Genomic DNA, 11,866 nt, shown 5'->3' with positions numbered 1-11,866 from the left:
ACACTGACTGCCAGCAGCAGCTTTTGCAAATTGTCTTTTGTGGTGTTGAAAATTATAAATAAGTGCTAATGCAATCCTCTGTTCTACCAGGTCCAGGTAGGTTCACCCCTGTCTTTTTTTCTGGCTCTTTAGTTTTCAAACCAACTAGACAGGACCTGTGTTCCCTAACGGCAAGACCTTGTGTACTGACAAGTCCATCTAGGTCATGGAAGACCCTACAGACCAGACCATAGTGCATAGTGGCCCATGCATTTTGTTGTCTCTGGATGTACCATGCCTACCTTGAGGCTTATCTTTGAAGTAATAAACACTAGACAGAAATTCAGGTACACTTATCTGCACTTACAAAATTGTATCCATAAAAATAGAAGCCCAGATTAGGGCCCAATGCAAAATCGGACAAATCATATTAAACAACTAAGAAACCCATGACACATGCTTTCTTTAAAAATAAAATAAAATAAAAGGGCCAAAATCTACTGATTTCACTGGGACTTTGATGGAAAAGGCAGATGTCAGACATCTGATAGAACCCTGAAAGAACTTCATGTTGCATTGATGAAAATTTGTCAATGACTTTTTTTTTTTTGTAATGCTGCAGCAAACTATGGCCCTCAGATGGCAGGATCTCAGCTCTCTTATCCTGGTGCTTTTCCTGGTGGTCCAGGCCAACTTGCAGGTCCACCGCAGAAGAAGCTTGATCCTGATTCTATTCCAAGCCCAGTAAGTAATAAGGGACTTCTAGCAGTGAACTGCTTTTCATAAAAACATTTTGTGCTGGCAAAAATTGTAAAAGTTAACGTTTCTTCTTTTATTTCACTGTTATTTGTTGGTCATTTTTCTTTTTGTTTAGAAATGATTTATAGGATATATTTATAATTATTTATGTGGAATTCTCTGTCTGGAGGAAAATCTTGTCTGTAGGGTATAATGTAACAGCAGTGTGCAGCCTTAGTACTATTTTTATGAGCATATCATTCAGTTTTTCTTAATGTGATAATATTATACAATATGTTTCCCTTTGTGCAATACCTGATCAGTACCTAGGGCTTCATCCACATTATTTCTACTTGAAAAGCAAACGAATAACCATCTCTTCTTTCTCCAAAAAGATCTACTTTAGGTATCTAATAGGGCTGTGCGAAACAGCTATGTTTCGTTTCAGTTTCAGATTTGGCAGTTTCGGAGGACAGTGATTCATTTCAGTGTTTCGGATCACTGTTCTGTTTCGGTTCGGCTGAATCTGTTTGGAGTTTCGATGCTGTTTTGGCGCTGATTTGCATCAGCCAGGGATAGAGAGGCACGGCTGGGTGGCTGCAGGTTCTTCCATGGCTCCTCCAGCTATGCCTGCCTTTTCCCAGGTGGAGGAGCCATGGGAGAAGCCCCCATGGCTGCCCTGCCCAGCCCCATCCCCTTCCCAGGCCCAGCTTCCTGGCACTTAAAAAAACAAAACAAACAAACCCACAATCACTGGCTGCAGCAGTGGCGATTGGGGCCTCTGAGGGCTTGTGGCAGAGTCCCCTTGCGCAGTATGGGACAGTTGGGGGCAGTGGGGATTGCCCCCGCACCTGGCAGTCACGTGGCAGCTGCCTCATGGTGCAGGTGCAGTGTGGCTTGGTAGGTTGCTGTACACTGTCTGGTAGCTGGGGTCACTGGGGCTGCAAGGTGGAGCCCTCCCCCAGCTCCCAGACAGCACTCAGCGCCCTGCCAAGCAGCACTGTACCCGTGCAATGTGACAATTGTGGTGTGGGTGCCAAGTGGGGAGGGGCAATCCCTGTGCTGTGCAAGGGGGCTCTGCCACGAGCCCTCAGAGGCCCCAATGTCGCTGCTGCAGCTGGTGAGCGTGGGGTTTTGGAGGGGGGGGTTCGTTTTTTTTGTTGGCGGTTGTTTTGTTTTGTTTTTTTTCCCCAAGTGCCGAGAGGCTGAGGCTGGCCAGGGCAGCCATGGGATGGCTTCTCCCGCGGCTCCCCCAGCTGTGCCTGCCTCTGCCCCAATTGCAGGGAGCTGCGCGAGAAGCCCCCATGGCTGCCCTGCCTGGCGCCATCCCCTGCCTGGCTGCAGCCTCACAACATTTTAAAAGGAGGGTTGCGGGGCTGTGCCAGACTCTTCCCAGGGGGTGCCTCCGAAACATATGAAACCTTTCTGAAACATTAAGGATGGTTTCGGAGCCTCCCGTTTCATTTCAGTTCGGCATTTCAAGTGCTGAAATGGGCTGAAATGCCTCTGAAATGAAACAGTTGCTGAAATTTCTCACAGCCCTAATATCTAACCGTTTATTGAATCTGGTTCTGTTTTTATGATGTTATTTTTAGAATTTATGCAATATTTAGATGCCTAAATAAAAAATTATAGTCTTGGAAACTTTTGTTCAGCTGCTGCTGAATCCTGGAGGTTTCTGATTCCTAGTTCACCTTTTTCTTTGACTTTAAAGTTCCTGAGGCTCCTACTGTTGCATCTCTGTGCCTGCCTCAGATTGCCTCAGTCTTGATGGGGCTGAGCAGCTTAGTGCTTCACTCGGGCCTAAGCCCAAAATGGTTCCAGAAACTAGGCTGTGACACTTACCTGTCTCTGCTGCCAGAAATATTGGTGTCAGGCAGCAGCTGCCAGAATATGTGCACAAGATACTCTCAAGGTTCTATAGAGCTCCACTCAGTAGCTGGGCTGGCAGAGTATGGAGTGCACCCATAGAAAGCACCAACTGCCGGAGGCACTGGCATACTTGAATGCTTTCATCTATCTGCTGCATGGTGGCAAAAACCTTACCCTGCTTGGCAGAGGTTGGTTAAATCATTGGTGCAGAGTTGCAGGTCTGGCTATTACAGAGGTGCTTTGTCTGCAGAACTTTGAGCTTACACTTAGTAATGCAGGCCAAGGCCAAAATATGTGTCTGCTTTAATCTTTTGAGGGGCTCTGTCTGGTGGGATGTACTTAACACACAGCTGGGGGAGAATGAGGAGGAGAATGTGGTGGTGGTGGTACATCCCCTTTTATGTAATAGTCTAGCAGTTAGAATATTTGCTTAGGAAGTGGGCAACCAACACTTCCACTCCTTCCTAATGACTGCCCTAATCACCAGGTTGATGACTTGTCTAGGAGTGGGCATTATATGCACTTCCTCTTGATGCTGAACTACTAAGGAGAGAACAACTCAAGGTTCATTAGGCAGAGAGAATATGACTAGCCTAGTGGTGAGGGCACTTGCTTAAGTGTCATTCCCTGTTCCCACAACTAATTATGTATTTTATCCAATGACTGTTTAATACTAACTACAGAAGTAATGCTGGAAAAATGTTCTCTGCTATTTTCTATAAAAACTCAATTTCCCTTTATTTGAGGTGATGATCAGGCTAAGTAACTGAAGTAGCTGAAATGCATGCTTAGAAATACATTTGCTTATATAACTTGCAAATGTCAGTATTGCCTTTAATGGATTATCTTTAAGCATCTCACCATTTGATAGCATGTTTTCATGAAGGAAGATAAAATATTCAGTCACATTAACAAAAAAAAATCCCTGGTATAAAAGCATGTTCTGATGTCTTGTTTCAATTACCATAGTAGAATAAACAGCCTTGACTTAGAAAACACTGTTCAAAGAGGTTAAAAGGTTTATTTTAGCAGCACAGTTAGGATCAGAATGACATGTTTAAAAGAGACATTGACCCAGAACATTTCTGTAGAGGGCAAAAGAGCTCATTCAAAATGAGAAGTATCACCATGTGCATGTTTTCTTGTTGTGTTTTATGTGATCAAGTTGCAATAGGTTTTGCCAGTTAAATTTTACTTTTTCTGCACAGCCAGTGTTGATTTATATTTTCTTCCAAATGTTAACAGTTGATCTGTCCTCTAACAACATCTCTGGAAAGCAACATCTGTGCTTTGTCAAAAACTAGTTCCAAGAATAATGATATGCGTAGGTCAGTTAACCATTGAGCACCATCTGAATGTATTTTCCACATAGCTGAATCTGTAAATAGCTCACAATCATCTCTTTTTTTTACAGTAAATATTTTTTTCCTTGGTGCAAAGAGCTAGCAGTAGGTATGTAAGTCAAGACGGAGGAGAAATCTCCAAGGAACCCCATTGCATACCAAAAGGCAATACATAAAAATTACATGAAGAGCAGATATGACATTTAAGTGTAAAATTTCTGTTTAATTAGTCTAGGAAAGGGTTCAAATGCTACCTGCCCAAGATGGTTATTTTTTTTCCTTAGTATTACAATGCTTTTTGGATAGAAATTAATGGGTTCCATACTAACTTTGGTTTTGGGGTTTTTTGTCTCTCTGGCTTCTGACTGACAGTCTTTGTAAATCCTTCATGTATTAGTAAATGGCAGGTGCAGTCTTAGCTGCTGTAAACCAGGTTTAAATGTGCATACAGCTGTCCACAGAGAGCTTCCCCTATGTAATGAAATCTGTTCAGTGCTTTGCATTTAATTTTAAACTAGTGGAGCTTTGTGTTTTAGATAGGGCTTAAGAAGCAAATGGTTGCTTACCTTTGCTGCCTTCTTAGGAATTAACTTAACACAGCTTGACAAGCTGACTCTGAAGAATGATAGTGCTGAATGCCATAGGGCTGCTTTCAAAAGTTCTACACCATTGTACCTGACTGGCAACACTAAAAGGTAGCTCAGCCAGGAAGAGAATATTAACTGATGGATTATTCATACACTTGGTTATGAGGTGCACTGGCGGGCAACATTGTTTTGCAGATGCAAAAATAACCTTGAGTCCCAGTTGTCACCTGTAGTTTTATCTGGAGGGGCTGAGATGATCAGATCCAGAATTGGGAGTTTGTTTATATGAAACTGCAGATTTTAAGCCTGTGTAGTTTTTTCATAAGTATCCCACTTGTGCAGCTGGCTAACCTGTCTCTAGCACTATCTTCCAAGCCATTAGCTTCTGGTGTTTTGAGATATATACAGATTGGTCCTACAGTGAGTCCTGCATATAGAGTGCTTACAAGCAACCACGCTTATAAAACAGTAGTTTACATATGCAGCTATGTGCACAGATTTCTGTGTGTGGCTGTCTTAGAAACCTGTGTGTTGTATCTACATATTAGAAAGACTGTTTCTATGCATATCTGTGTAAATCATGTTAATTGGGTGTGCATACTACTAAACTTTTTATGAAAATATAGTTTGCCCTTTCTCATGTTGTTCTTTGCTGCTTGTTCCCCAGATTCAAGTAATTGAAAATGACAAGGCTTCTAGAGGAGGTCAAACTTATGCTACAAATATCAGAGGTCAAGTTCCTCCTCTTGTCACCACAGATTGTGTGGTGCAAGATCAAGGTAACTCTGTGTGCCATTACTTGGTCTTTTTACTAGATGAAAATGTATCTTTTCATTACACTTAAACTTGGAATTCTGTAACTAGGAACCAAAACACAAATGCATAGACTTCCAGAAATATTGACAGTCCTGTGTCTTCCATTAATTTCAGTGGAATTTGAATGTGCAACACTTCTAAAAATTAAATATACAGTATTTTTTCATGCCATAAATGAAAGGAAAATCTATAATGTAGCCTTAATAGTTTATTTTCAGTTGGTCTGTATGTGTTTGTGAAACATAACTAGCTTTCCTTTTTAAGCCATTAGTTAAAGTAGTTAACGGTTAGAAACGCAGGATGAAAAAGAAATGATGATACTATATGTAGTAATTTGGAACAATGTGCTTACCATTACCCTATTTCCATGGCAGTGTTGCTAACAACAAAATCATCCAAGTGAGAGAAATGCAGGCTTGCAACATGGGAGTACTCCCTGTACTCAACTGCATTGACCCTGCAAATACTTCAGTGTATGGCTAGCTTTATGAGCCTGAATATTTTCATTAGCTTCATTATTTTTCAGCTTCAATTTAACTGCATAAGGATAAGTGTTTGCAGGATTGTGGCTTTTCTGTAATAGTTTAGGGCTTTCTTTTCCTGACAGTCTGAGCATCCCATAGCACAGGTGGTTGAAGTGCTCATCTCTTCTCAGGATCAGGATCTTACTATTGTCAGCCCTTGAGCAAAAAACCTCAACATTCAGAGCAGAAACATTTGTGACCTCCAAAGAGAATCCTTCATGTACTGATGAATTTACCTAAGGTGAGGTCTCTTCTTCAATAGCACATTCAAAAATGTCATTAAAGGAAGGAATAACAATTTTGGCTTCTTGCAAATATTAAAAAAACCAAAACCAAAACCTGCGCTTTACTGAAGCATGTTGCTTCAACCTGGCTCTGCAGCCTCTGTACAGATCAGGAACTTCAGTGGCACTTTTTGGGACTTTTTAGCTAAAACTGATTTCATCAGCTATTAGGTAAAAGTGCCAAAAAAGCCCCACTGAAGTGGCTTATCTTTATAGATGTTGGGTGAGCCAGGTTGAAGTATTGCACTGCCTCTTCTGGGTGTGCATTGGCTTAGTGCGGGACCCTGCTGAGTTAAAGCGCCGGTTTTGTTTCTTTTAGGGTTTTCTTTATGTCTGCAAGCACCCATTGAGTCTTAAAATCCACAATTAAACTTGCATGTTAGTTCATAATTACTTAAATTACTAGTAAGAATTGCATATCCTAAAAACACTACATTTATATGGGGTTGGCTGACTATTTTCCATGTGACAAAGGGCTTGTCAAAGACTATCTAATGTAGCTTCCATGGAATTCCTGGAACTCAGTTTTTCAGCTACAAGAATGAAACATTAAAAATACAGAGATGGTATTTTTCTGTGTCTAATTTTGAAATAAAATATTTGAATAACTTCATATTAACTTAGACAAAATTCTTAATTAAAGAACTCTCTTCAACTTCCCCTGCCATTTTAAGAGCTTGGCATTTAAGATATGCACATGGAGAGGAAGAATAGAGGAAACATGAACTTTTAAAGCATCTATAGTGAAATTTAATTCCCCCCCCCCAAAAAAAAATCTTCGGCTATCTTTAACTTGTTGCATATTGGCAATCTCTAGTCAAAATCTCTCTTCAGAGCCGAAAATTGCTGTCTGGGTTAACTTTCTGCTTGCTTGTGTAACTCCACTTCCATCCTGGCATCTGCAGACTGTTGTGCCTTGTGCTTATGTATCTCAGCATCCATGTCCATGTTTAACTTTAAGACTTGAAGCTATAAATCTCTTCATGTAAATTAAGTTTGTGATACTGTTTAGATCAGCCTCTATTTCTTTTTGTTTTGGATTAACTCTGTGGAGAAATTTTGTTGTAAATACTAATGTCTATTTCAAGGATTGAAGGCAAGGAGTTTTGAACAGAAACATTTTTAAGAAGAAACCAAGAATTAAAGTTGCGGGCAGAGATTTTTAAAAGGGTGATTAGGAAGTTAAATGCCCAGCCCTCCTTGACTTTCAGGGGCTGTCTGTGCTGTACCATACAGTCCCAGGTAGAGATACCTGTGCTAGCCAGGGGTGGCATAAGCATATAATCACATTAGTGCAGTTCTCCACAGGGTAAATTTAACTTGTGTTTTGCTAATGTAGCTGTAATTCTTCCAGTACCCAGCCAGCTTGAGTAGCTTTACACACCATTGCATCTTGCAATGTAGACATACCTTTGGGATATGGAAATCTAGCTCTCAAGATCCTTTTAAGTTCTCTGATAATAAGTAAGGTGGAAGTGGGAAGAAACTCACTTAGAGGAAGAATCTCTTGTTAGGGTATATACATTATGAATCCTCTATCGTTTTCATTCATGTTGTCATTATCAAGTTTTGGCTTTGTTTTATTTTTTTGTTGCTTGTTTTAGGTAATGCCAGCCCTCGTTACATCCGATGTACAACATACTGCTTTCCAGCCTCTTCAGATATGGCCAAACAGGCTCGGATTCCGCTCGCAGCTATTGTCACTCCTTTTGCTATTGTTCCACCAAGTGAGGTGAGGAGTAATTAGCTGTCATCTACTTCATGATAGTTTAATATAGCTTGTTGTTGCAGTTTAGTGTTTGGTGACTAGAAAAACTGTCTACACCAGTAATTTTGTAAGACAGTCTGCACTCTGGCCAGGGTGTAGCTTTGTGGAAATGACAGTGAAAGAATAGGTTAGCCATAAAATATCTGTCCTCTCTCTCTGCCTTCCACTGCCATAAGTCACTTTAAATTCCAGTGTATTTTACTTCTCGTGGTTCAGGACTAGCCCACAGCTGTAATTGCAGGGAAAGTTCCTAAAAAGCATGGGCAGACTCCAGGAAATTCTGCTGCTAAAATTTAGGAAGTCTCTTCTGATCTTATGTGTACTACTGTTTTCAGATGCTTATAACTTGGCCAAAGTTGGATAGATTTTTACAGGGGGGGCAAGAAATACTTTTCCAAATCTTAAATGCACCTAACCAAAGCATGAGAGAACTAGAGCTTTTAAAAAGGATTATTCTGGAAAAAATAATATATTTTTCCCTAGCCTCTTTCAAAGAAAATGGCTGAATTCTTTTGACAAAAACATTCCAAAACAAAAAAAAAAATCTCACACGCCCAGCATGGGAAATATTAACCCTTTTCAGCTTGGCGAAGAGTTAATAAAATAAAAACAACTTTTACAGTGGGGAAATGCTAGCAGTCTTACTAGTAGGCAGTGCCACCAGCCTTGTATATACCACCTCATATGTTGCTGCTATAATATGTAGCTCTGTTCTTAAGATCACAGTGATGAAAAAGATCTTTGTGGGGGAAAAAAAGCTGTCCGATATCAAACAGTAATAAATAATCTACCCACAATATTTGTTTTAATTTATTTTATTTATTAGTACTATAGCTATGGGTTTTTGAATGAGGGAATCTTTTCTTGTAAACTGACTATTTTAAACAGTTTTTCTTTTAGATGGCCTCTTTGACCACATTCAAGTGTTAAGTGAGACTTGAGACTCGCATACACTTAAATCTTCCAAGTCTCCCAAGCACATAATGTTTTTAGAGCAGGAACAAGCACAAAATGTTTTTAGAGCAGCAACAGGCAAAATACGGCATGGGCCAGATGTGGCCCACCAGATGCTTTCATTTGGCCCACAGGTACCCACCAATGAATTGTACCCTCCCCCCCTTGCCCCCCAACTGTGCCTTGCTGCCATCCTCTTGGGCGGAAGGGCTGTAGCTGCCCTGGGGTGGGGGCACTTGCTTGGCTTCCCCAGCATCCTGCTCATTTTGGGCAGCAGATAGGGAAGTGGCGGAGATTGAGGGGGCAGGGAGCTGCAGCTGGGTGGGGGCAGGCAGCGTGGGGCTGGGGCTGGAGGCAGCCCAGAGCCTGTGTCCAGGGGAGGCAACAGGAGCATGGAGCTCACCTGGGCAGGGTAGGTATGTGAGGGAGGTGGGGAGGTGGACCCCCACACATGGTGTACAGTCCCCTGCAGGCAGCAGTGGCAAACATGGGCTCTCATGCCTCATGCAGGCAATGGTACCTGGTGTCACTCAGCTCCATCCACCGCTGCATGTGGGGGCAAGGAGCACAGCCTGCCCTGCCTGCCTCTATTGTGGGGGCTCCGTGCAGCGCACCTGTAGCTCCTGCACTCAGTGTGGATTTGGGGGAAGCCTCACTCCCTGCCATGCTGGTCTTGGGACTCTACAGGGAAGCAGGGGCTGGGGCTCCCCTTCACTTTTGGTGGAGTCCTGGGACCTGCATGGCAGGGGGCAGGGAATGCAGCTGGTTTCAGAGCAGGGCTTCCCCCCGTGCCGCGCAACTGTGGGAGCTGCAAGCATGCAGCACAAATCCCCTGCAATAGAGGTGGGCCGGATGGGCTGCGCTCCTTGCCCCTATGTGCAGCACTCTTTGGGCCGCTTAATGAGTTTTGGTGAGCTGTTGAGGGCCGCATTTGTAGCCCTGCCCCATGACACTTGCCCTGCTCCCTGGTCACCATATTGGGACCGGAAATCCCACCCCCTGACCTCTGATGTTTGCCACCAGAAGTACCTCCCCTTGCCCCCAGAAATACTTAAGTGGCCCTCCACCTAAAATAATTGGCTGCCCCTGTTTTAGAGTATTCAGTATGTCATAGGAGTTCCCTTACATGTGTTTCAGCAGCATTTTGGATGATGACTTGCATTGCAGGATTGAGCACACAGTGAGAATCCATACTCTGATAAATTGGAGCTAGCTTGTTGCCTAGTCTTACTAAGATATGTTGATTATTAGACAAGTGAAGGGGAAACCGGTTTTAACTAGTCATATTGTAATTTCTGTACTTCAACAGTTTGTCTAATATTTCGCCGTTTCTAAAATAGTTCATGCTAACAATAGAGGAAATTCAGTCCTGACTTCTTGAAAAAATATTATGAAGGTTCAGTGAACTGTGGCTGTAAAATGCCTATGAAATATATGAAATGCCTGTAGATATCTGTGTGACTAGGACAAGCTAAAGAATCTAGAAACCCTAGGAGAGCTGTAAGATTATTCCTCTTTACTAGACCAATGGCACAATTGACATTTGGTCTCCTAATGCCAGATATATATTTTGCATTATGATCACACAAAGAACTTTAGAAAATATGTGTATAGTATGAACCAAATGAACTGTGATGAATGGATATTGCATATATCAATTCTCTCTCTGCAGTGTTAATAAAATAAAACTTGAAAAGTCATGAGCATGGATTAGGTTCACTCAAGCAGCAATAGGCTCATGAATGCTGCATAAGTATACATTTCAATTAGCATGCATTGGGCTTTGAGAACCATTTATCATTGAAATTAACTTATAAAATTCACCTGTTACAAATTGCATGTGTATATCTGCCTTCTTAATGGTCTTTCTTGACCTTGCATCTCACATACTGTTTTGCTTATGGCATTAGGTTTAAAAGCTGCTAGGGAAGTTGGAACAATCTTGTCTTGTGACCAGTTTCCATGTTAGGTTAGTTTCCAGTACAGTCTTTAAGATAGGACCCACTGCTGCTTACCAGATTCTAGAAGAGACTAGTATCTAGAGTAGGGATTTTGATTCTATTATGTGGTCTGTTGCTGTATTATGAAATAAATGTTTTACCAGGCAATTCAATCCATCGCAACTGGAGTTGTCTATAAAATGCTCTCCTTAATCTTTAACACCCCTGGCTACAGATTCCCAACAAGTTGAGCTACTGCATCTGGTTAGTGTAAGGTGGCAGCAGCGGAGAGCCCTGGAGAGATTCTTCTGCCCCCAGCTCTAAGGGGCAGAAATCTTATAGCTTGATTTCTTCTAACTTACCTTGTTTTTATTTCCCTGAAGTCAATAGGGGCATGTGCAGTGTTGCTTAAAACTTTCCCTGAAACTTTGGAATAAAGAGGAGATGCCCTTCCACCCCTGCCTCCCTTCTTCCCATACCATGTAGGAGGCTCTGAATCAGCACCAAGCTGGTGGGAGGGAAGGAGGAATGGAGTCTTTCCTCCCTTCCTACTTCCTCCTCCTTTTTCCCCATATCATTTCTGAAAGAGAGAAGTCCTTCAAGGTGTTAACATTTTAAATTGTATTGGGATATGCACAGAGTCAAGAGAGTGGTAGTGTTAATGGTTGCCATCCACTTCTTTGATCTGCAGATAATTACACAGGCTGGCTTAAATTGGCCTGTGTGCCAGGTAGATTCTAAGGTTCTGTGCATCTCCCTTCACTAGTGCTCTCATCCCTCACACCCCAAATCAGCAGGGTGGTGTCCACCAATATCTGGAAACTTTTTTGATATTTTTGGGATTATGGTTTCAGCATTCAAAATCTAACACATTCCTTACATACAGACAAAAGGAGAAATGTCATTTTGGGGCTGCAGGAGCTTGTTTCCCTCTGCTGGTGGCATAGGGCAGTGGTTCTCAACCTTTTTTGTAAATATCAATGGCCAGTCCCAACCCAGTGCCCCTCACTCCTGACCCACTGCCCTCCACCCTCATGCCCCAGCCCACAGTGGGGCAGGGA

General features: G+C 42.2%; 1 protein-coding gene across 4 annotated transcripts in view; it reads left to right on the top strand.

Moving 5' to 3' along the window:
* The window catches only part of SEC24D (SEC24 homolog D, COPII coat complex component), a 175,863-nt gene that overhangs the window by 102,327 nt on the left and 61,670 nt on the right, over positions 1–11,866 (top strand). For all 4 annotated transcript variants that reach the window (XM_025199131.1, XM_025199132.1, XM_025199133.1 and 1 more), the window contains 3 exons: positions 602–723; positions 5,187–5,298; positions 7,748–7,875. In XM_025199131.1, coding sequence (XP_025054916.1) covers positions 602–723; positions 5,187–5,298; positions 7,748–7,875 — 362 coding nt within the window. The remainder of the gene's footprint in view (positions 1–601; positions 724–5,186; positions 5,299–7,747; positions 7,876–11,866) is intronic.

Source organism: Alligator sinensis, unplaced genomic scaffold (assembly GCF_000455745.1).
Source record: "Alligator sinensis unplaced genomic scaffold, ASM45574v1 scaffold544_1, whole genome shotgun sequence".
Lineage (NCBI taxonomy): Eukaryota > Metazoa > Chordata > Crocodylia > Alligatoridae > Alligator > Alligator sinensis.
This window is presented reverse-complemented; position numbering and strand designations above follow the sequence as displayed.